Source organism: Etheostoma spectabile, chromosome 15 (genome assembly GCF_008692095.1).
Source record: "Etheostoma spectabile isolate EspeVRDwgs_2016 chromosome 15, UIUC_Espe_1.0, whole genome shotgun sequence".
Taxonomy (NCBI): Eukaryota; Metazoa; Chordata; class Actinopteri; order Perciformes; family Percidae; genus Etheostoma; species Etheostoma spectabile.
The window spans coordinates 15375445-15395846 of record NC_045747.1 but is presented as its reverse complement, the minus strand read 5'-3'; the positions used below and the strand labels follow the sequence as shown (position 1 = coordinate 15395846).

The window sequence follows — 20402 nt, the reverse complement described above, 5'->3', positions numbered from 1 at the left end:
AACTTATTAACTTTAGTTTTACAGTTATTTTAGGAATGTATGGTCAAACCTCATTTATAGGAAATCTTACCTAATGTTTGAGTTAGAAAAGCAGAAATTAGACTAAAAATAAAGGAAAGTATGTTGATGGAATCTGATTACTGAGAGACACGAATATGTATAGAAGAGGAAATCTAAGTTTTAGATTACTGTTGACCTGTGGGAGGAGGCTATGTTTTTGCTCTTTAAACAAAGTTCATCCCCCAAATGGCTAAGCAAAAAAACTACAACCTTGGAACAGATGTCTAAAATAGTGCTACTGCTAATATTTGTTGCTTAAAACCTTTTAGAATCCAATAATGACTCTGTATGTATTCCTAGCGCTAAAGCTAAAGTCTCCCTTGATCTCGTCACTTATGGGCTTCCCCACCTGATTGCCACGATTTCCTCACAGGTGATTGGCTGGGTTAAAAAGCGATGGTCGTTGCCACGGCGCACCTTGCGCTCGTGAGAGACGCTGCCCGAACGAGGTTTCAGGAAGGTCGAGGCCTCAGGGGCAGCAGACTTCTCCAGCTCCTACAAATGAGGAGGAGAAACATTACTATATCAACACGACATCTAACCATAACATTTGTTCCTTTTCCACAGGTGGACCGCAAACATTCAGGTCCATCTCCACCTGCTAAATAAGTAATAAGGAAGACCACAAAAATGGCAATAAAAACTCTCCCCTCTTGATGTCTCCTGTTCTATTTGTAAGAACAGATGGAGGGAGGGGAAGTGGGTCAGATAGCTGGTGAATAAAGCAGCCAGCTATAAGGTGGAGCGTGTTGGCTACATGGATAGAATGCCAGCCCAACGGGTCACGGTGTAACCAGAGCTCTGCCGGCTTCAGTTACCTCCCCGCCTGCCTCCACAGAGTGGCAGGCTAATTATAAACACCACTGCTAAGGTTTTTAATGGCAATACCGTGTCTGGCACATTTTCACCTGATGCTTCATGACTAAAAGTGTCCAGGTGGTGAAATGTTGGAATTGAGATTGTAACTGTTGAGGGGGAAAATCCATAATGTGCTTCATCTTCTGTATAAAGACCAAAAACTATAAAGTTAGTCTTTCTTTTAATAAGTATAAACAGACACACGGTAGCATCAGGCTGCACCTGTTTGACCATTCATATCCCTCAACATGATCAGGTTTGTGTTCTGCGTGCTCAGCGCTGGCTCACCATGTGTCTTAGACTGTAAGGTGAGCAGCTGAGGTGACTGTCGATGATGGACGGAGCTTGCTCTTTCTCTAGCTGTTCAATACATTTCGACAAGTTATCACCAGCATAATTCTGTAATCCAAATTTCAGTTCGAAGTTACATGCCGGCAGCAAATTATGGTTAGACAAGTTCATTGCAGCTTAATTGTCATGAGTAAACTTTCAGAAAACTTTAAATTATTCAGCTGTGACTATGTAAATACACGCCTCCATTATATCAGATGGAGTTAGGGAGTAGCCACGGACACGGGTCATTTTTAGCAGCAGGCATTAGACAACACATAACATAAGAGAAAAAGAACAGGTCCTGGTTAGCAATAAGGACCGTTTTGCAGTGCCAAGACGAACATAGACTCACTTTAAACAAAGACATCTTGGCTGCCACACTCATTTTGGCTCTGTCATCTGTTTTCACATCAGCTGCGAGAAGAAAAGTACATTATGTCACACATCATTATGTCATGAACAGTTTATGATTCATCATCACACACTTCAGACATTATCTGCCAGTTATCAGTTGAGGAAGGTGCTGGAAATCAAACAAGCTTTGAAATGAACTCTGACGAACAAATAAAGGCTGGCTGATAAAATTATGTCATTTCCGGTGATTCTCTGAATTCTCAATTTTGGAAAGTAGATTTCTTAATTTTGAGATAATTGCACCAATATTGAGTATTTCCATTTTCTGTTACTTTTTACTTCTACTCCATGATATTTCAACTGGAAATATTCTACCTTTTACTCCACTACACCACATCTTACAGCAGAAGTGACTGGTCGTTTTTCATATTAACACTGTACATAATTAGACACACATGATTTAAAATACACTACATGGTTAAATATTTTACAAAAGCAGTCACATTTCATATGTTGATGTTCGAGTCCCAAAGACGTACAATTATCCAATATTTTGAAAAAAAAAAAGAAAATATTAGAGAGAAAAAAGATAAATCTTTTCTTCCTTGCTACCCCATTAAGAGGATTCTTTGAAAATAAAACCCGCTCTGTGTCATCTTTGTGTGGGCTGTGTGAGGAAATGAATGTGTTTGGCTTCTCTCCTTGGCCCCAGTGCCCGTAGGAGCAGAGGTCCGCCAAAATCCGCCGGATGATGCGCAATGCGTCATTTTAGTGCTTCGTTCCGTGGGGAGCCCTGTGCACTGACACCACAGAGGGAAGCAAAACACCGTTCATCTGCACACACTGCCAACACAACCATGACACAGAGCTGGATAACTCTTACACTGCACTGGCTTGCAAAGTGACTTTATTTTTATTTTTTTATATATCTATCTATTTTTTTTATAGGATGACTGGTTAGCATTGGGGGGGGGGGGGGGGGGGGGGGGAGGACGGTTGTGTCTACATGTGTTTTAATGAGTATGGACTGTCCTGCTATGAATGCGTTGTTTGTCTTTTTGTGTAATGAGCACACTGCACAAAATTTCTAGCAACCTATGGCAACAAAGTATTGAATCTGAATTTGAATCTGGAACGAACATCATCAAAATAACTCAAAAGTGGCCTGACCCCTAGTTTGGGAACCACTAAACTGTCTAACTGTGTATAAAGTAGTTCAAACTAGCTCAAAAGTAAAATTATGCTTACACGTTGATGCATCTGTTTTAACAATACTACGGTGCTTTTGATTTTGAAACTGATAAGTACATTTTGCTGATAATTCTTCTGTACTTTTACCTAAGTAAGAATCTGAACGCAGGACTTTTATTTGCAGTGTTTTTGTGCTGTGGTATAAGTACTTTTATTAGAGGAAAATACTTGAGTACCAATTCCTCCACAGACAAAGAATAATTCATTTTTTCCATTTTTAAATGGACCTTCAATTAACCTAAATGTTGTCTTCATAGCTATTAAATTAAACATGGTCACTTTCCACTTGATAATTGGATTAAAAAGTAACACTGGTTACTGATTACACAGTGTTCCGCCATCGCTAAACATTTTTATCACCTTTCTTTACATATTGTAAATTGTTGTGTACACTTTAGCCTAAGTATATAACCGACTATCTAAGCAGGGCTGTAGCTAACTAAGTATTCCATCAAGACACAATGAGACTTTTAATGATCTGTCTTGTATTTGTGGAGTTAATACATTGTAAAGTGGATGGCAGAAGACATATGGCCTGAAATTTGATTTACATGGCAACTTGTTTTTGTTGTTGTGGTGTAAATTCTCAGTAAGTCAATCTTTGTAAAGACGTGCTTGTAACCTTTTTAGAGTGACATTAAGAGAGGGACTGACTAAGCAGTACTCCCCTGCTCACAGGGCTTTGTGAGACGTAAATCTGTCGTCAAAGAGGAGTTTAAAGATTGTGAGCCTAAAAATACAACATGATTTATTCCATGTGCTGTTAAATAAGACTCACACGCCAAATATTTGTTTTAAATAAGTGTGTGAAGAGAATGCCATATTTTTCTGGTGTTTATGTTTCTTCTGCTACCCCTTAATATCTCACATGAGATATGTAACTCTTTCCCTGAGTATTATAATGTGACATTTCTCTGTGTCACTGTTTGCCAGCGTAACACAAAGTTGTTTGTCTCTAAACACAAACTGTATGATTAAAGTGAGGCAGGAAAACAGCTTTACCTTTACAGTTCTCCTCTTCCTCTGCGTCCAACAGCCTAGAAGAGTGAAAAGAGGCAAAACGTGAAGTCACCAGGTGAAATACAAACAGGGAGGTGATGCGGACTTAAAACTCCGGCTTCTGTGCGTTTTCTTTCAGATCCTGCTGCAAGCTTACAATACACGTCTTTGGGTTTCAGTATGCAGATATTGTCATATTTGCATGCTCGGTAAAGTAACACTGTTGAGGTCATGACTGAGCACAAACACATGCAAACCACACCAACCGTGGGCATTTATGTAAAGGTGCTGCACCTGTCACACCGCAGGCCAAGAGTGACTGTATTTGTATTAGTAAAGACCAATATCAAATGCAAAACCATTAACACTTTGAAAGCCTTGTTACAAAATTTTTCAAAGTTGCCAGATGTTATACAATTCAGTGCCAAATGACAGTGTAAAAACATGTCAGCAAAACACTGCAAACGGTATTGTCTTTGGGAAAAACCAAACCAGGTGCTTCATCTTGTACCACAGCACAGCACACAGCCCCTACCCGTGGCTCTCCTCCATCTCATTGGCTGTGATCGGCTGTGTCCTGAAGCGTTCGCTGGTCTTGCGACCGCCCCCTAACCCGCCGGGGAGGTAACGACGGGTGCGTCGCCGCCACCCGTCAGAGCCTGGCTTCACAGCCAGGTCCAGAGAGGGCGTGGCTTGCCCAGCATCAGGGCAACTGGTGTCCATACAAACAGTGTAGGAGGAGGAGGGAAAGGAAGGACATGTTGAGGCAAAGACAAGTATTGAGGTACACAGGCTGACAGTGACAGTCTGGATCACACACATGCAGGTGACCCTACACTTTCTCGGGCTGCGCTCCGCTCCCCGTCTGCTGCAGTAGAGCACTTCTCAACTGGCCCACCGACACTCGAGTGCGGAGCTGTGGGGAATCGAGTCCAAGAGGAACAAGGTGCCCCTCCCCACTTAGCATGCTGGCAGAGTCCGGGGAACCCTGCCTGGAGGGGGTGGGAGTGGGGGGAAGGAAGTGAGGATGCAGGTGCGAGGAAGCGTGGGGTGAAGATTGCTCTTAGAAAGAAAAGTGCAATCTTAAACCTTACCAACAAGAGCAGCCAAAAAAAATGTGCAGCTCCAATCATGAAAGGTTCAAGTTGTACATTTTTTCTGACGCTAAAGAGGTTGCCGGTCTTTGTTTCATATTGCCAGCTCCAAGTAATTGCACCCAGACCACATCAAAAGTGTCAGGCTGGAAGAATACCGATGAAATGCAAAAGAAGAATCAGACTGGCTTTAAAACTCCCTGCTGGGACTAACTGATTTAGACCTCTCCGTTTAAATTAGTAACAAAGAGCAACTGGTGAAGTCGAGGATCTGGAGCTGGTGAAACGTTGCTGGTAAGAAGAAGACCAACTTTAAAAACTGGTAGTATAACCTCCTGGAATTTACGTTGTAAAAATGGGAAAGGTTCCAAATGTATATTTAATGTTAAGTAAATACATTCCCGTAAATGATCCCTCACTCACTTTTTGTATATTACATATTTTGCACAATTTACATAGAATAAATCATGAAGTTATGTGACAAATACAGTACATCTTGTACAACTACATGAATTTCTTATTTCTCTCTGGGTACATTATCCTTCTCCTCAGTGATAATATTAATATGATGCTACACACCTATACCAAAATACTAACCATATATCCATTGTGCAATTGTAGGACAACACCTAGAGTATTGTATTGATGTCAAAGTGGAAAAGGTTGAAGCAGGTGACCGGTGTCATCAGGGTTAGGAAGCAGGCATGTTGGTTTATTGTTGTTTGGACAAATTAAGCCCAAAGCACCTGTTCCCCTCCACAACCAGGTTTAAAAAATCACACAACACCTACAGTACACTGTGCTGCATCAACATGGCACAAAACTCTTGGATTATTTTCAGATGTGTACAGCTGTGTTCTGAAGTTACAGTTTAAAAAGAATGTTTACACCGAAATTATGCACCCAAAATGTGTTGCATTTCCAGCAGGAAGACAACACTGATCACCGTCAGTAAACAGGAATAAATTCACATATGATTTTTCATAAAAAACATTGGATTTCAGGAAAAAATTAGCCCTTGTTGAAAACTATGATTTTTGCATTACTTTCAAGTTAATCAATCGTCACCCCCCCCCCCCCCCCCCCCCCCCCCCCACACACACACACACACACACACTGCAGACATGACTCACCTTCTCAAGTTGTTGGACTCTGCAGGATCCTCTAATCCATTTGTAACCCCTCGCGCTCTGCCGTTAACTCTTTCACTGAGGCCATCTGAGTTTACATTCCCCCTATGGGCTTGAGGCGCTGGGTCGTGCACCTCTTTCCCATCCCTCCTCACCCACTTGGAAGGCAGCTCCTCCATGTTCCCAAAGCGCTCGGCCAGTTCTCGCCTCCTCTCAGCTTTATAGCGAGCAATCCGCTCTGATCTGGGCTCCAGCACTGGGTTCTCCATGGTGTCCATGTCCCTCAGAAGGATTCAGTCGATTATCTGCTCCTCGAATAATTAAAAAGCATTTAGGAAGAGAAAGCAGATGGGTTCATTCTCCACTGTTCATTTAAGGCAAAATATGGTAGCCAAACTTTCCTCTGGTAAAATTCAGATTCCATTAGACTTAAAGACTTTCTCTGCTGAGGGTCCACCAATCAGAGGCTGCAGGACAAGCTGTTCCTTGGTGGGTGAGACAGTGCTCCTGAAAGAGGAATAAGCAAGGATTGAAAACAGGTGAGACGCTCACAAAGCACATTACTAATGTGTCCTTTAGCAGTCTGCACATACCTTCCCTGAAAGGTTTATGACAACATTGATGAGCCTACCTTCATTATACATTTACTAATTATTCTAAAAGAGCATCCTCTTTTCTCCTCCTGCAGGTGTAAGATGACCTGTACCAGCCTGCAGTGCCATGCAGGAATCTCTCCTTGCACTGAAACTCAACACCACAGCAGCTCAGCTCCACTCTGGGTCCGGGCCCCGATGGCACAGAGTCTGCAGGCTTGCTGGTCTATTCCACAACCCTGGATGTAACTTAAACTGAACAAGTCAGTTTTCTTGTTCAAATCTTATCCAACCAGCTGCACAGCCAGTTTGACTGTGCTGTGTCAACACAGAGAATGCTATCTGTCAAAAATGATAAGCTATGTATTCAAATTTATTTAAATACACACACAATAACCTGAATCATGAAATGTTCCCAGGCAATGTGAACACATAGATGAGCCAAGCAAAGTCCCTTTAGGCTACTTCATGGTTGCCTGGAATTAAATCAACAACATCAATGAAGCAAAAGGTGGTAAGCCACATATAAATAGTGCTGATAGAGCACGATTTGCATTTAAAGACAGCAGTTAACCATCAGATAAGTTCACACACGAGTGACTAATATGTACAAACATAAATGTGTGTTTGCATATGTGTCCGTGTGCTTTCCAAAACTGTGAATGTCAGCATTCCTGATGCAGGAAGCACAATGCAGCCAGAACAAAGAGACGTGAGCCACGGACTTAGTACAACAGATATAGCTGCAGCAGGGCTGAATGCTTCGGGTGGCAGTAGAGGTAGGCATAAAAGATGCAACCTTTATTTTAACATGTGTGCTGCTCCATTTAGACTGCTGAAAAGAAATACGGAGAAATTGTAGAGCATTAATGTCAAAGTTTGCACACCTCTTGGTCAGGTCTTTCTTTCATCTGTCAGAAACACCCACAATATACAGATATAATGTCATATTGAGTAAACTGAAGGTCACACTTGCAGACATTGTCAGAAAAAGATTGTAGCTCCAGAATGACAGTGCCACAGAGAGCTTTAATGAGGTGAACTGTTATCAGTTATACTGTTAACTGTTATCCCTACATAAGACAACAAGCTCAGAGATGTGTGTTCTGTGTACTACAAAACACGTGTACATGCGCTTTGAACAAATAGTCAGACAACCAGAACAGGACAACTCAGCTCCCTGTCCAGACCCAGAGAGAGCAAGCCACAAGCATGCCCAGTCTGACTGACGCCACACTTCTTTATGTTTTTGCTGGCAAAACAAGAGTAAGTGGCCACACTTTTCAGAGATCTAAAGTCATGTGACAAGCGGCAGGATTGTCGATTGGAGGGGAGAGCCATCCAGGCTCAACAGGGATCATGGGCTTCTAATCCAGGGACACTAGCTCTGAAATAAAGCTGGTGGATGAGTACACAGGACCCATTCTCTACTTACTCAGAAAGGGGAACTTTAACAATGGTATAATGTTCTACTGAAAATATCACCAGGCCATTAGTGCCAAGCTATGGATACAAATCCAAATCTTCCACATAGTTTAACATATTAATTCCTCAAAAAAAAAAATATCACTTTCAACAAACACAATTATGGACCTGTATTGGATATATTTTTACTGCAGGCTACCAGACTGGTTTACCCTCAAAGTGCAGACAGGTCAGATGTTAGATAACAAGAGGACCTGTGTCCAGCAGCAGAGTAAACCCGATTAAAAGGCTAGCCAAGATTAATCCTCCGACCAATTACACCTGTCCTGGCTGACCTAGCTGCACGAAACCCCCCATAGAGCACCATAATTCAAGGACAAATTCTCAGAGGCCTTTCCTTGATAATTTCACTGACTATCTGAGTACAAATAACATGTGTAGCAGTAAATGGGTTTACACAGCCATGCACTGTCCTTTTGCTTGATCTCTACATTAAAAAGGCATGTGGCTGCAGGGCAGAGAGTAAGAACAGCTTTCTGCTCATGCAACCACCATAATCCACTTGTTAGCTCCCAGCAGGATGTAGCACATTAACAGCTGCTCTGATGGAAGTTTTTACATTACACATTCATTTGATGTAAGTTTTTAGGCCACCAAAGTACTTTTAAAGTGCAGTAATTCAAAATGAGCAGAAATCAAGGATTATACCAAATGCAAACCCTATATATAAGTCGGTTGGGAAATATAAGAGTAACACACAAACATAAGGTATCAAGATTTTAAGGTTTCTGTTCGTGCGTCATACGTGCGTAAATTGTGCGTAAAAAATGTGCTGGCACCACTGCCAAATCGGCACTGCCTTTATATCATTTTTAAACAATACTACATAAAACTCACTAGGCTTAAAAAGTAACTGGACACCAGAGCTTCCATAACTAACGCACTGCCCGATCTTCAGTCGATCAGACAGAAGAAACCCCAATAGTTGAGTGATCGTAATAAGTGACTCAGAACTTGGTCCTGGCTGGTGCCTGGTTGCATTTTCGACTATATATATTCGTTATTTAAGACATTGAATGTAGAATAAAGTACTTACCTGCACTGCGTGCCGTGAGAAGTGGGCATGAGAGATGCCGCTGTCCTTCCCCAGACCGGCGGTCCCTCCCCACTGGCCTTTCACCACCGGACTGCCGCTCCAAATGTAGTCACACGCCGATATGGAGGGCTCTCCGTATTAAAGGGGGAAGAGTATAAATAGATGTTCAAACCCTGGGACGCCCTGCCACTGTCCAGGAAGCAGCAATATGGCAACCGTACCGTCGAGCTTTGGCGCTCACAGAAGCTCCAAAATACCCACATTCACTTAACTTAAGTTGTTTTGTGGTAATTTTTGCGAATTTGTTGGTTAATTTGCAACACTAAAAGCACAATATCAACCAAGACCTTAACTTCTTACTTCAACGTGTGGCCCTGTGTATATGCACATTATATTAAATGTATTTGAATGAATAATTATATTTAGTTATTCTATCTGTAAAAGGACGAACAAAAGTATTAAAAAAAAAACTTTTAAATGTGACTTATTTATTAATATGTCTGCCAGTCATGTTCAATCTCTCTTTTGTCTCCTGCTTCAACATTTTTATAGCTCACATCTTACACACTCGAAACATACAGTTAAATCAAAACTGTCTGCGAAGCCAGAAACCAACAGAAATGAGTAGGAAAATGTTTAGTAATAATATAATTTGGCGATCACCCGTTCAAGTAGGGAGCAAATATTTGCAACTTAAGTTTTGGAAGTGTGGGCAATGTGAGGACCAATTATTCTACTGGTTCTTCCATAACTGTTTCAGCACTGCCCCCTTCTGTTTAGACTGTACAGTTCCAATATCTTTTTATGCATCCATCATATCTACCTGCTAATGTGGCTCTTAAATAAACTATTCACACAAGCACTGGGCCAGTATGCATTAAAAGAGTAGAAAGTACAAAGCAGATCTTTGATCAAACTCACAATCAGTCACAGAACCAAAGTCAGCAGATCTCTCGATGTGGTTGCGTTCAAGTATTCAAGAGACGGGTTTGAGAGACAATTATTTATAGAAATGCCTTTTGAATGAACAGTGCAACTCACATAAAAAAAACATCTTTCACAGTCTGTCAATACAAACATAAATACAGGTGTAATCTATTCCCTGTGACTACACCATAAATACCTTCATCAAAATAACAAAAATAAAGGACTTCATATACAAGTTGGGAACAAAAAAGCTTTGGTGAAACAACATAAACCAACTCATCAACTTATAAGGTGCTCATAATAGTGTTGTCAGTAGTTTACAGCAAAACAAAATCCTTATTTTTAATACTGTCAACAACAACAAAGTAGCACTATGTTTTGTGGAAATACACAGCGTACTACCAAATGTGTTTTTCTTCAAAGAACAACATACTTTTACTGAGGACTGGTCAAATTATAAGTAAATAAAAGTAATCCTTTAAAAGTGCATCATGTTCTGTTTATCAAATACAAAATATATTTCCCTGTGATAAGGGTTACGGTCCATCACAGTAATGTTCTATAAGTCAGGCATAATGTGTTTTTTTATACACTGATGTTGGAAAAAAAAAAAGTGTTTCCTCAAACCTGACCAAAGTTTCATGATGCTGGTGTACTGATATTTTAAGCTAACAGTAGAGAAGCAGAAGGAGCGGACGTTCGTCTTCCAAAAGCTTCAGTTCTTCACGAAGAAAGGATGAGCCAGGGCTTTGGCAGCTGAGATGCGCTTGCTTGGTCTGAACGCCAAACATTGCTGCAGGTAAGGAGAGGGCACACCTTACAAACGACTTGGAGAAAAGCACCGGAGATTTGAAAAGCTCGAAAACACAGACATGCACGCAACTCTTTAGATTTTATGAAGCTGTAACTAGCAAATGTTTGCTATTTTTAGCCATGCTAGCAGCACGGCTCTAGGGATAGCAATGCTGGTCCACACGCTGGTGCAGACTGACATATCTCAGCAACTGTTGGACAGATTGCTATGAAATTATGCACAGGCTTTCATGTGTCCCAGAGGATGATTCTTACTGGCTCTGGAGAACCCCTGACTTTGAATCGCAACTTGGTAAAGGAGTTAAAAAATGTTGTTAATTGTGCCACTTATAGAATATGTTTTATCCAGCTGGTTAGAAGAGTCAAAAGAGCGCCAGTTAAAAAAAAAAAACATTCTGGGTTATTCAGACATCACGGGTTAATTATCTTTTAGAGAAAGCGATGGAAGATCTGTGACCTGAATGTATGGTGGTATACGAGAAGCACAAACTGGTGCTACAATTAGCCTCACACAGCGGCTAGCATGGTTTAACTCTTAGTCTTATTACTGAGTCAAATTTCTGTGAGATTCATTATTTAAACCACTAATCATATCAGCGTTACCTAGAAAGTTGTGTCTATGTTGTGCACATATTCAATATCTAATTAGTCAAACGGACATTCATTTATTCTGTTCCAAAATTACATTTAAACTTAAGAAAGTCAGCCTCTCTTTGCGAGTGCATAACTTGAGGTGTGAAATGTGAAGCATGGCAACACGTCAAGAAAATAAAAACACAGATCTGCTCACAGAGAGTAGGTCGTTCTCGTCTGGGTCCAGGTTGTGCAACAGATTGGTGCAGGAGCCTTTTGGTCCCCAGATGACTGAGTATGAGATCGGGCTGTCCTTGGGCCAGTCCTCCTCACTGGGAATACCAATCACCCTGAAAAGAATACAGTATATTTTTATAGTTTAAAAGGTTTGGGCAGTGTCAATCACCACAATGCTAATCTTTGTTATATATAAAGAAAGAGAAAGAAAAAATACTCACTCAAAGATTTTTTGCAGCTGCTGTACCTCTGTATATCCCTGAAACAGTGCTCTGCGGGAGACAATAGGGATGGGAATCACCAGACGCCACCCGATACCAAATCATCACGATACTTATGCCACAATACAATTATATTCCAATTTTAAACATATTGCAATATTCTGGGATATATTGCAATTTATAACCTTTTTTCCAATTTCTAATTTTTCCCAATTTCATATGATGTCCCCAAAAGGAAACTTTGTCAACATCACATTTCTCTGTTTGTTCATATCACTTAAATATTATTGCTGCAAAATGGGATTGTTAGGCAGACAAATTGACAAACACATATATAATAAAAGATCAATACTTGGCGCCTGTGTATCGATACAGTTTTGCCACTGAAAATACCGCGATACTATGCTGTATCGATTTTTTTTTCTTCCCACCCCTAGGAGACAAGTGTTCAAAGCACAAGGCACAACTTTATCTCCATTTTGACAACTGTGGAAAATGTTATGCATCTTAAATTACACTCTAGAGCCACATGTCTCCTCCAGCCAGACACAGACTCCTTACCGCAAGAGGAAGAGCTCAGCAAAGATGCACCCTGCGCTCCACATGTCCACTGAGGACATGTAAACAGAGTTTAGCAGCACCTCAGGAGCTCTGTACCACAGTGTCACCACCTGAACAGAGAAGTGCGAGGTAACAACAGACAGGATACACTGGATACTCAACACATTAACAGTGTACCATTCTGTTTCAGGCTTATGTGTTGCCTCACTTACACCTGGAGTGAGAGCGATATTGAAGGTGTAGATGCGTGCCAGTCCAAAGTCTGCGATCTTGACTTCTCCACAGCTGCTGATCAGGATATTTTCTGGTTTCAGGTCACGATGCAGCACCATGTTTGTGTGTAGAAAGTCCAACCCTCGCAGCAGCTGCTGCATCACATCCTGTACAGACAGCAGTATGGCTTAAGAAATGTGTCCAAATCCAGGGAATGTTTTTTTCAGCCTGCATACATCTCTGCGTCTCAAAATGCATTACTAATTCGTCATTTGTTTACTTGTGCACTCAGGGGATTCTCAAATTGTCAGCTGTCCATCAAAACTCACCTGAGTTTACCACTATGTTTACCGCTATTTCACAATTTGTCAGGTTTTTAAGCACACAACAAAACACCACTAGCTTTAGTCCCTGAGGCCAGGGCTGTGAACTTACAGTTTTTTTGTTGACCATTTCATTTTGAAAAAAGGTTGAGTTGTGACATAGTCTAAGAGGGTGTTCAGTCAAATTTGAGACTGTATGATGGAGGTAACTTCCTGATAACAGTTAGTGATCTGTAAGATCTGATGTCGGACCAAGGAAATCATTTTACAGTGATGGGAGCATGTAAAACCTGCCTTAAATGCTACTAACCCACAAAGATAAACAGCACACAACACAAGTATTACAGCCTTGTAGTTATATGAATCTGCCAAACCAGTCAAGTTGCAGTTTACATTTGTTTCTGTCCAGACTCATAAAGTATATGTAGTAAAGATTTTTAAGCAATTCATTTAATAAAAGGTCTTAGGTGAATTTATTTTGGCGAAACGTGGATGCTTCACACCCATCTTCAACCCGGCACCACAGAAGATCTAGACAATGCCCACAGTTTCAAGATTGGTGACACCATTGCAGTATCTGACCAAATGTCTCCCCTTTTGTTCCTGAGGTATGGCATTGAATAAATGCCAGAAAAGCATTTTTGTAGACAATTATAATTTTACAGTAAAGCTGAACTTTGACCTTTTTTGGTATCAGATGGCATCACTTCATTGTTCTAGCCAATAAGACATTTGTTTGAATTGTTGTCATAATTAACATGGGCATTCTTGAGTTATGGCCTTTGACCACCAAAATCTATTCAGTTCATCCGTGAGCCCAAGTGAAAGGGTTTTCCTTTGTCGAGACTTCAATACATGCAGCTATACTATGATAAGTCAAGTGATGAGTTCACACACCTTGATACAGTCACGGCTCAGTCCAGAAGCGGGAACCTTGGACAGGTAGGTGGAAAGGTCCTGGTCAATGTACTCCAGCACCAGAGTGAGGTCCAAGCTCCTGCCCACTGGCACAGCAGATGCATCCAACAGCCTGGGTGTTTAATTAAGCACAGGATTAAAAAAAAAAAACACAAGAAAATATGTACAGCAGCTCTGTTTTGGGACGCACTTTTCATAAAGTGGGTCATGACATCAATAAAACATTAAATGGACACAAGACGTATATAAACAAATACAAATAGAGAAGCTCACCACACCAATCTTCCTCCAAAAAAACATCTCTGTAAAAAAACTGTTGATTTCATCAGTATCAGTATATAGCAAGTGAAAAAAATCAACAAAAAAAAGCATTTTATTAATTTAATTTATAACAAATGGCAGACTGAGATAGATTAAAATCTCCAGCAGTATATAAGAGTTAAATATCGCTACAACAGTAAAAAGCTGTTTACACATTAATAATTATAATCCAATAATATTACACATTTTCTACTTTAATATAAGTGAAAGACTTACTTGTACTCCTATTTTAGTTACATTGAGTTGCTAATGACTTTTAATAAATCACTTTATAAAAGTATCAAATACTTTTTCCATCACTGTCATATATAATAAACATCCAAGCTAAAATGGTCTTTTGCACCATGCATCTTTGCCACTGACCGCTCCTAATCATTAATATAAAAAAAAACTTTCTAAAAATAATTCTAAGATAAGTATGAACACACAAAAGTCAGATACAGATTACAAACAAGATCCTCTTGCAATGGGATGACACCAACTGGAACGCCAAATCTGATTTTTTTTTTTCTTCAATGCCACAATGTTACATTTTAATGTATTTGCCAGTTTATTAGATACACCTAGCTCACACAAAAGTAGTCTAATACACATCATACCTTCATGAAGATAATAATGTTCGGTTTTTGTTTTAGAGAGGTCTTGATTTAACTTCATGGTCACTTTGGAGGATGTAGTTGTGGCCGGTGACATGCATTTCTATTTTTTTTTTTACTAAATCGTATTATGAATATCATGAACATAATCCATGGAAATTCTGAATAAACTATACACTTACTGTACTAGATTGGATGTTTTACATACATAGCCACATGCCACTTCTAATACATATCTATATGCAACTAACAAAGAAGAAACTTGAGATATGAGCAACTTATGTTCCTTACCATTAACCTTGTTTATATTTTAGGCATTATGTATATTTCACACTTCCACTCTTTCCTACTTTTTCTTTTTATCAGGATCAACTGGTTTTTATAACTAGTATTATCCAATTTGTTTTATCTCTTTAGGATTTAATTGACAATTTTCGTTTTTTATACATAGGTTTTGTAAAGCATTCAGAGCTGCACTTTGTTGTGAAAAGTGATACATACACATACCAGTTTATTGTAAATTATTATTATCATATTATTATTTTATCCAACCTATTTATATCAATGAGGGTCAGATAAATAAAAACACAGTAGCAACAATGATCGTGGACTTCAGGAGGAGCCCCCCCCCACACTCTTCCCCCCATCATCATTCTCAACAGCCCTGTGTCTGCTGTGGAATCCTTCAGGTTTCTGGGATCCACTATATCTCAGGACCTAAAGTGGGAGCCCAACACTGACACCATCATCAGGAAGGCCCAGCAGAGGATGTACTTCCTGCGCCAGCTCAGGAAGCTCAACCTGCCTAAGGAGCTGCTGGTCCACTTCTACTCTGCCATCATACAGTCTGTCCTCTGCACACCCATCACTGTCGGGTTTGGATCTGCCACCAAAAAGGACAGGAGCAGACTACAATGGACAGTTAGGACCGCAGAAAAGATCATCGGTGCCAACTTGCCCTCCGTCCATGACTTATACTCTTCCAGAAACAGGAAACGGGCAGGAACCATCACTGCGGACCCATCTCACCCCGGATACAACCTGTTCCAGCTTCTCCCCTCTGGTAGGCGCTACAGAGCACTGTACGCCAAAACAAACAGACTCAGGAACAGTTTCTACCCACAAGCCATCACTCTGATGAACAGCTGACTTCTTACCCAGTGTCAGGTTCAAGTCTGTGCAATGACCCAGTAACACTGTCTCTAATCAGCACCTGTTTACTGGTCCCACTTATTTAGTATTTATTCATCGTTCTCATATCTCACTTATTTTTTATTTATTCATCATTCTCATTCCCTATTCCAGAGCCGTTCATTTTGACATATAATAACATAAAACTATTTATTCCAGCATCCTTTGCAGTATGCTCCACATTTAAAAAAAGAACAATCACAATTCCCTTATGCATACTTTGCACTATTGCCTCTTTATTGTTTCTGTTTAGAGTATGTATAAATATTGTTTGGTTGTTTTGTATGTGTAAGCGCATTGTGAACAACGATGTTCCAAAGGAAAAATCCTCGTATGTATCCTCATACCTGGCAAATAAAGCTGATTCTGACAACTGCATTGGTTTTAGCAAGGCGTAACCTAATAAACTATAAAAACATGAACTTACTTGATAACGTTGGGATGGTTGAAGAACTTCATTTTACGCAGCAGCGCCACCTCGCGGATCATGAAAGCAGGGATGCCGTTCTCCGACGTGTCCCCGCGGAAGTTGAATTTCTTCACCGCGAGGAGTCTGCGCTTCTCCCCCACCTCTCTCGCTTTGTACACTTTCCCGTAGGAGCCAACCCCTACTTCTGCCAGGAGCTCGTAGCACAAAGGCTCAATGCTGAAGTCCATGGTCTTCCAGATTCAAGGACAAATTAACCTGAACTTTGAAGATAAATGTCTATTTTAGCAACAGATAAATATGTCGTAATTACCTGCTGTCAACACTTAGCTACATTTCAGTCAGAGAGTAAGCTAGCTAACGAGGCTCTGAGGAAATTGAGGTTTTGAGGCTAGCTAGCAGGCAACCTGTTACAGAGCAGAGTCGCAAACCACCTGTAATAACAATGTTTTGACGCAATTAACAAATATTTAATTTTGCTTGTTTGTACACGACCGGGTGTTTTTACTTTACCTCAGACTGCCAACAGCACTTTCAACTCCATGCCGTTGCCTGCAGAAAAATGTCGTTGCATAACTGGAAACAGCATCAGAAAATTTGAAAATCACACCCCTTTTTATTCGCCAACTAATCAGAAAGCTCAAAATTATTTAAGCCCACTTCTTGTACACTGCTCCCTGCTGCTATCAATGTTACTGAAAACCAATGCTAAATTTAGGTGCACATAACATCTAAATAAACATGACATAAGTCGCGTTTGCGTGGTTTCTATGCAACGCCAAGATAAATCAGGCAAGGTTTTAATAACATTATAATAGCTGAGCTTTGCAGTTAATGGGCCACAAAAAGTCAGTTTACAAATATTTAGTTTATATCTCAGTAATTACCAGAAAAGTGACTCCGTTTCATTATACTGATAGGATATTTATATTTACATACTGATGTGTGAAGAAGGTGAGTTAAAAAGAAAAATTCTGAAAATAAAAAGTTAGAATTCTGACTTTATTCTCAGAATTCTAAATTTAATTGTGGCACCAAATGAAACTTGTGAACTTCGTTTCACATGTATTTATGATATGGAAAGGTTTGACTTGAACCTGAATTCTGACTCAGAATTTGATTTTAAATTCAGAAGTCAAATACGTTTTTCATGAGGCCCTAATCCAGTTCCGTGGAGATGTGACACACAAAGTAGTTGGCAAAATATCAAATAATGCAGTTAGAAATTATATTAACCCGCTGACCAAAGGTACCAAGACCAAAACAAAAGACCAAATTGCAACCACATCACAGTTTGTACCCTTTAATGTTAAAAAGGGAGGAAACACGTTACATACTGCAAACCAAACACCTCAGGCAACGAGTTAAAGTTAACTTCAAAACAAGCCGGATATGAATTTCAACATTTGCATTTAAAAATCAACAGTGTATGTCATGTTAGCGTTGATAAGTATAGGTTGACTGTGGAAACATTCCACATCTTACACTGAATAAAAGGTAGGTATGCATATTTTAAAGTATAAGCACAGGTTGTGTTGGTGTGGAAAACGTTCTGCATTATTCTAGCAAAAAAATAAGTCATTTGGTAGATGAAATCCGGGAGTCTCTGTTCCGGGGGCAATCTGAGCCTCGTTGTTTTAGGGTTTTTTTGTGAGTGTGATGTAAGCTGATACAGTATATCGTATAATGGTCATTCAGCTGAATGTTGTAAAGGCAATTACTCCCCTTTCAATTTGGCATTCAAGGATTTGGTTTTCTTTGCCAAGGCGATGGCATCCAGATGGAGGTTGCGGTTGAGAATAACCGAGCCACAGGTGAGAGCTCCAGCGAGAGCGCCGGCAAAGCCACACAGAAACACATCCTGACCTGCAAGACAAAATACTATTTATGTAAATACTAATATAAAATGTACTGAATTAAGATGAATCTCTAAAGTCCTGTCAGGAATGACCTCCATGTCTGGAGGACATTATGCTGCGCAGATGATCTGACCTGTGAGATAGAGGTTCTTCAGTGGCGTCTGAGGTCTTATTGTCGCGTTGAGTTCAGGGCTGAAGCGGGCGATGCCATGATCGGCTCCGTAGATTTCACCTTTAGCAGCTCCGATATAGTGTGTGTTTGTGATGGGGGTGCCAGCATCAACGTACTCAATCTGCACAACAACAACAACAAAAAACAGGCATATGAATACAAATATTGCCATTAAACCATAAAGATAGTCTGGTTTCAGACTTGTGTATGACCGCCCACAATTGTTCAGCAATTTAAATATAAATTGGAATATGAATTGACAGCATGTGATTATTAGGAAACAGGAACATTTTGCCTGAAATCAAAAAAGATAGGCAACAATAATAAGTTATATGCAACAAGAAACCAATAAGCCCAAACAATGTCAAAAAAAGGCAACAAAATTTGATTATAAAAATCATAAACAATAAGACTTTTATAAAAAGAAAATATTGTATCCAAACAAATAATTAAGACAAACCTAATACAATACAATCATTGAATCAAAACTAACACATTTTCTAAAATTACCCGAAAGCAGCCACAGGAAGAGCAGATTTTTTGCATCCCTGATTTATACTCGGAGCTGGGCCCCATTTTGTCGTTTTAAATGTTGTTGCAGAAGGTTAAAGGCAGTGGGACTAGCGTACATAAAAACTCTACCGGTTCCGTTCGGTCAAGAGTCCTGGGAACAAAATACAAAGATGTTCCCACATTTTTCGGTGAATTTATATGGACGAGGTGGTTGTAACCAAAGAATGGCGTTATACAGTAAATAAGTGAGCGCCAACCTACGGAAGGTTAAAGAGGACCAGCCTAGCCGAGAGTCCTGTTAGTAGTATACAGCAGCCGAAGCTAATGAGCAGGGAGAGGACAAGAGAGACAAAGTAAGGTTACCTTGTCTCTGGTTATCTTGGGGAAGACATCCATAACCACCTCCAGAACAGAGTCAATGAATGCCTGTTTCAGCTCTTTGTAGTCAAGCGCTCGGTTTGACACTTTGTCATCCTTCCACTCCTCAAACCACTCGTATTTGGCGAAGCTGACCAGACTCAAGGTGGATTTCCCTAATGTGAAGAAAATTTAAGAATATTTAAAATAAACAAACAAACAAACAAACAACATGACTATGCATTGTTCTGGAGTCAGATGGGTTTTCTTTTTTGACAATTGTTCAGACTCATGCATTGACTTAGGTTCACTGTAAAAGCTTAAATACTGCATCAGATCACAGTTTCCGTACCTGGGGATCTTTCCTCCCAGGTCGGATCTTTAGCCGATGGAGATGCGACGAACAGGAGCGGTACACTTTTAGCAGACTCTTCCCGCTTTCCATTCAAATAGTTTTCCACCCTGTAAAAGAAAACACAGATATGAAATAACTCAAGCAGATACATTTAAGAGTACATTTCTAAACGTAATGTAATCTTCTATTAAAATATAGCACCAAAAGCACCTTATGTTGCAATTGTGTTTCTACAGACAAAAAGCTCCACAAATCATGTTTCTTTCAGAACCATTGTATTATGTTAGAGTGACTTTAAATCCATATACAGTTTAGAACTAAAGAACTTGAGACATTTTTAAATTTGCAGGTTGAGTTTAAGTGGCTTCTGAACTTCAAAAGCAAAATAAAGATTGCCCTTTAAACTAAATAAAAGCAGGAGCTTTTTTTATATTTTGGTCATAATGTTAAATTGCGATAACAGATACAAGATGCAGGACAACATACAGCTCATCAAAATTGTTCTCAGAAAAGATCCAGTAGTTGTCCGCTTTCAGGCCTAGCTCCTCCTTAGTTCCATTCAGACCCAGAAAAACACTCAGGCCACCTTCACCGTTCTTCATCATGCTCAGCTGCTCCTGGATAGCTGCGTG

At 40.1% G+C, this 20402-nt stretch overlaps 3 protein-coding genes and 1 long non-coding RNA gene across 10 annotated transcripts in view; 1 reads left to right on the top strand and 3 right to left on the bottom strand.

The window, feature by feature from the left end:
- The window catches only part of svilc (supervillin c), a 24784-nt gene extending 15356 nt beyond the window's left edge, over positions 1 to 9428 (bottom strand). For 3 of the 6 annotated variants that reach the window (XM_032537208.1, XM_032537210.1, XM_032537211.1), the window contains exons 1-7: positions 9194 to 9428; positions 6083 to 6586; positions 4692 to 4847; positions 4391 to 4567; positions 3859 to 3893; positions 1604 to 1665; positions 410 to 555 (exon numbers count right to left, since the gene is read on the bottom strand). In XM_032537208.1, the coding sequence (XP_032393099.1) occupies positions 410 to 555; positions 1604 to 1665; positions 3859 to 3893; positions 4391 to 4567; positions 4692 to 4847; positions 6083 to 6357 (851 nt within the window). In that variant the 5' untranslated portion in view covers positions 6358 to 6586; positions 9194 to 9428. The remainder of the gene's footprint in view (positions 1 to 409; positions 556 to 1603; positions 1666 to 3858; positions 3894 to 4390; positions 4568 to 4691; positions 4848 to 6082; positions 6587 to 9193) is intronic. The other 3 variants (XM_032537209.1, XM_032537212.1, XM_032537213.1) reach the window with 3 other exon arrangements.
- On the top strand, positions 133 to 14891 carry LOC116702782 (uncharacterized). The gene is made up of 4 exons (XR_004335252.1): positions 133 to 213; positions 2139 to 2140; positions 14309 to 14313; positions 14880 to 14891. It is a non-coding gene; the product is annotated as an uncharacterized LOC116702782 (long non-coding RNA).
- cdk21 (cyclin-dependent kinase 21) lies at positions 10182 to 17292 on the bottom strand. Of its 2 annotated transcripts, none has more exons than XM_032537217.1 (8): positions 17028 to 17292; positions 16515 to 16777; positions 13959 to 14091; positions 12738 to 12905; positions 12526 to 12635; positions 11965 to 12015; positions 11724 to 11856; positions 10182 to 10913 (listed from the first exon to the last, which is right to left on the bottom strand). In XM_032537217.1, exons 2-8 carry the CDS (start codon positions 16742 to 16744, stop codon positions 10836 to 10838), a joined length of 903 nt encoding a protein of 300 aa, XP_032393108.1. In that variant the 5' UTR covers positions 16745 to 16777; positions 17028 to 17292; the 3' UTR covers positions 10182 to 10835. The 2 variants fall into 2 exon arrangements, with proteins under 2 accessions (XP_032393108.1, XP_032393106.1); XM_032537215.1 differs by having other exon boundaries at positions 16515 to 16772; positions 17028 to 17229.
- A 514-nt stretch (positions 17293 to 17806) lies between these two features.
- The window catches only part of retsat.2 (retinol saturase, tandem duplicate 2), a 6818-nt gene continuing 4222 nt past the window's right edge, over positions 17807 to 20402 (bottom strand). Inside the window, exons 7-11 of the mRNA XM_032537214.1 lie at positions 20257 to 20395; positions 19768 to 19877; positions 19422 to 19591; positions 18507 to 18666; positions 17807 to 18380 (exon numbers count right to left, since the gene is read on the bottom strand). Coding sequence (XP_032393105.1) covers positions 18232 to 18380; positions 18507 to 18666; positions 19422 to 19591; positions 19768 to 19877; positions 20257 to 20395 — 728 coding nt within the window. The 3' untranslated portion in view covers positions 17807 to 18231. The remainder of the gene's footprint in view (positions 18381 to 18506; positions 18667 to 19421; positions 19592 to 19767; positions 19878 to 20256; positions 20396 to 20402) is intronic.

Excerpts from the sequence above, each read along its gene's own strand:
- cdk21 (XM_032537217.1), bottom strand. The coding sequence starts at position 16,744 with ATGGACTTCAGCATTGAGCCTTTGTGCTACGAGCTCCTGGCAGAAGTA. Across the intron at positions 14,092-16,514 it reads AACCATCCCAACGTTATCAA|GCTGTTGGATGCATCTGCTG; the intron begins GTAAGTTCATGT and ends TTAAACACCCAG. Across the intron at positions 11,857-11,964 it reads CAGCTGCAAAAAATCTTTGA|GGTGATTGGTATTCCCAGTG; the intron begins GTGAGTATTTTT and ends TATTCTTTTCAG.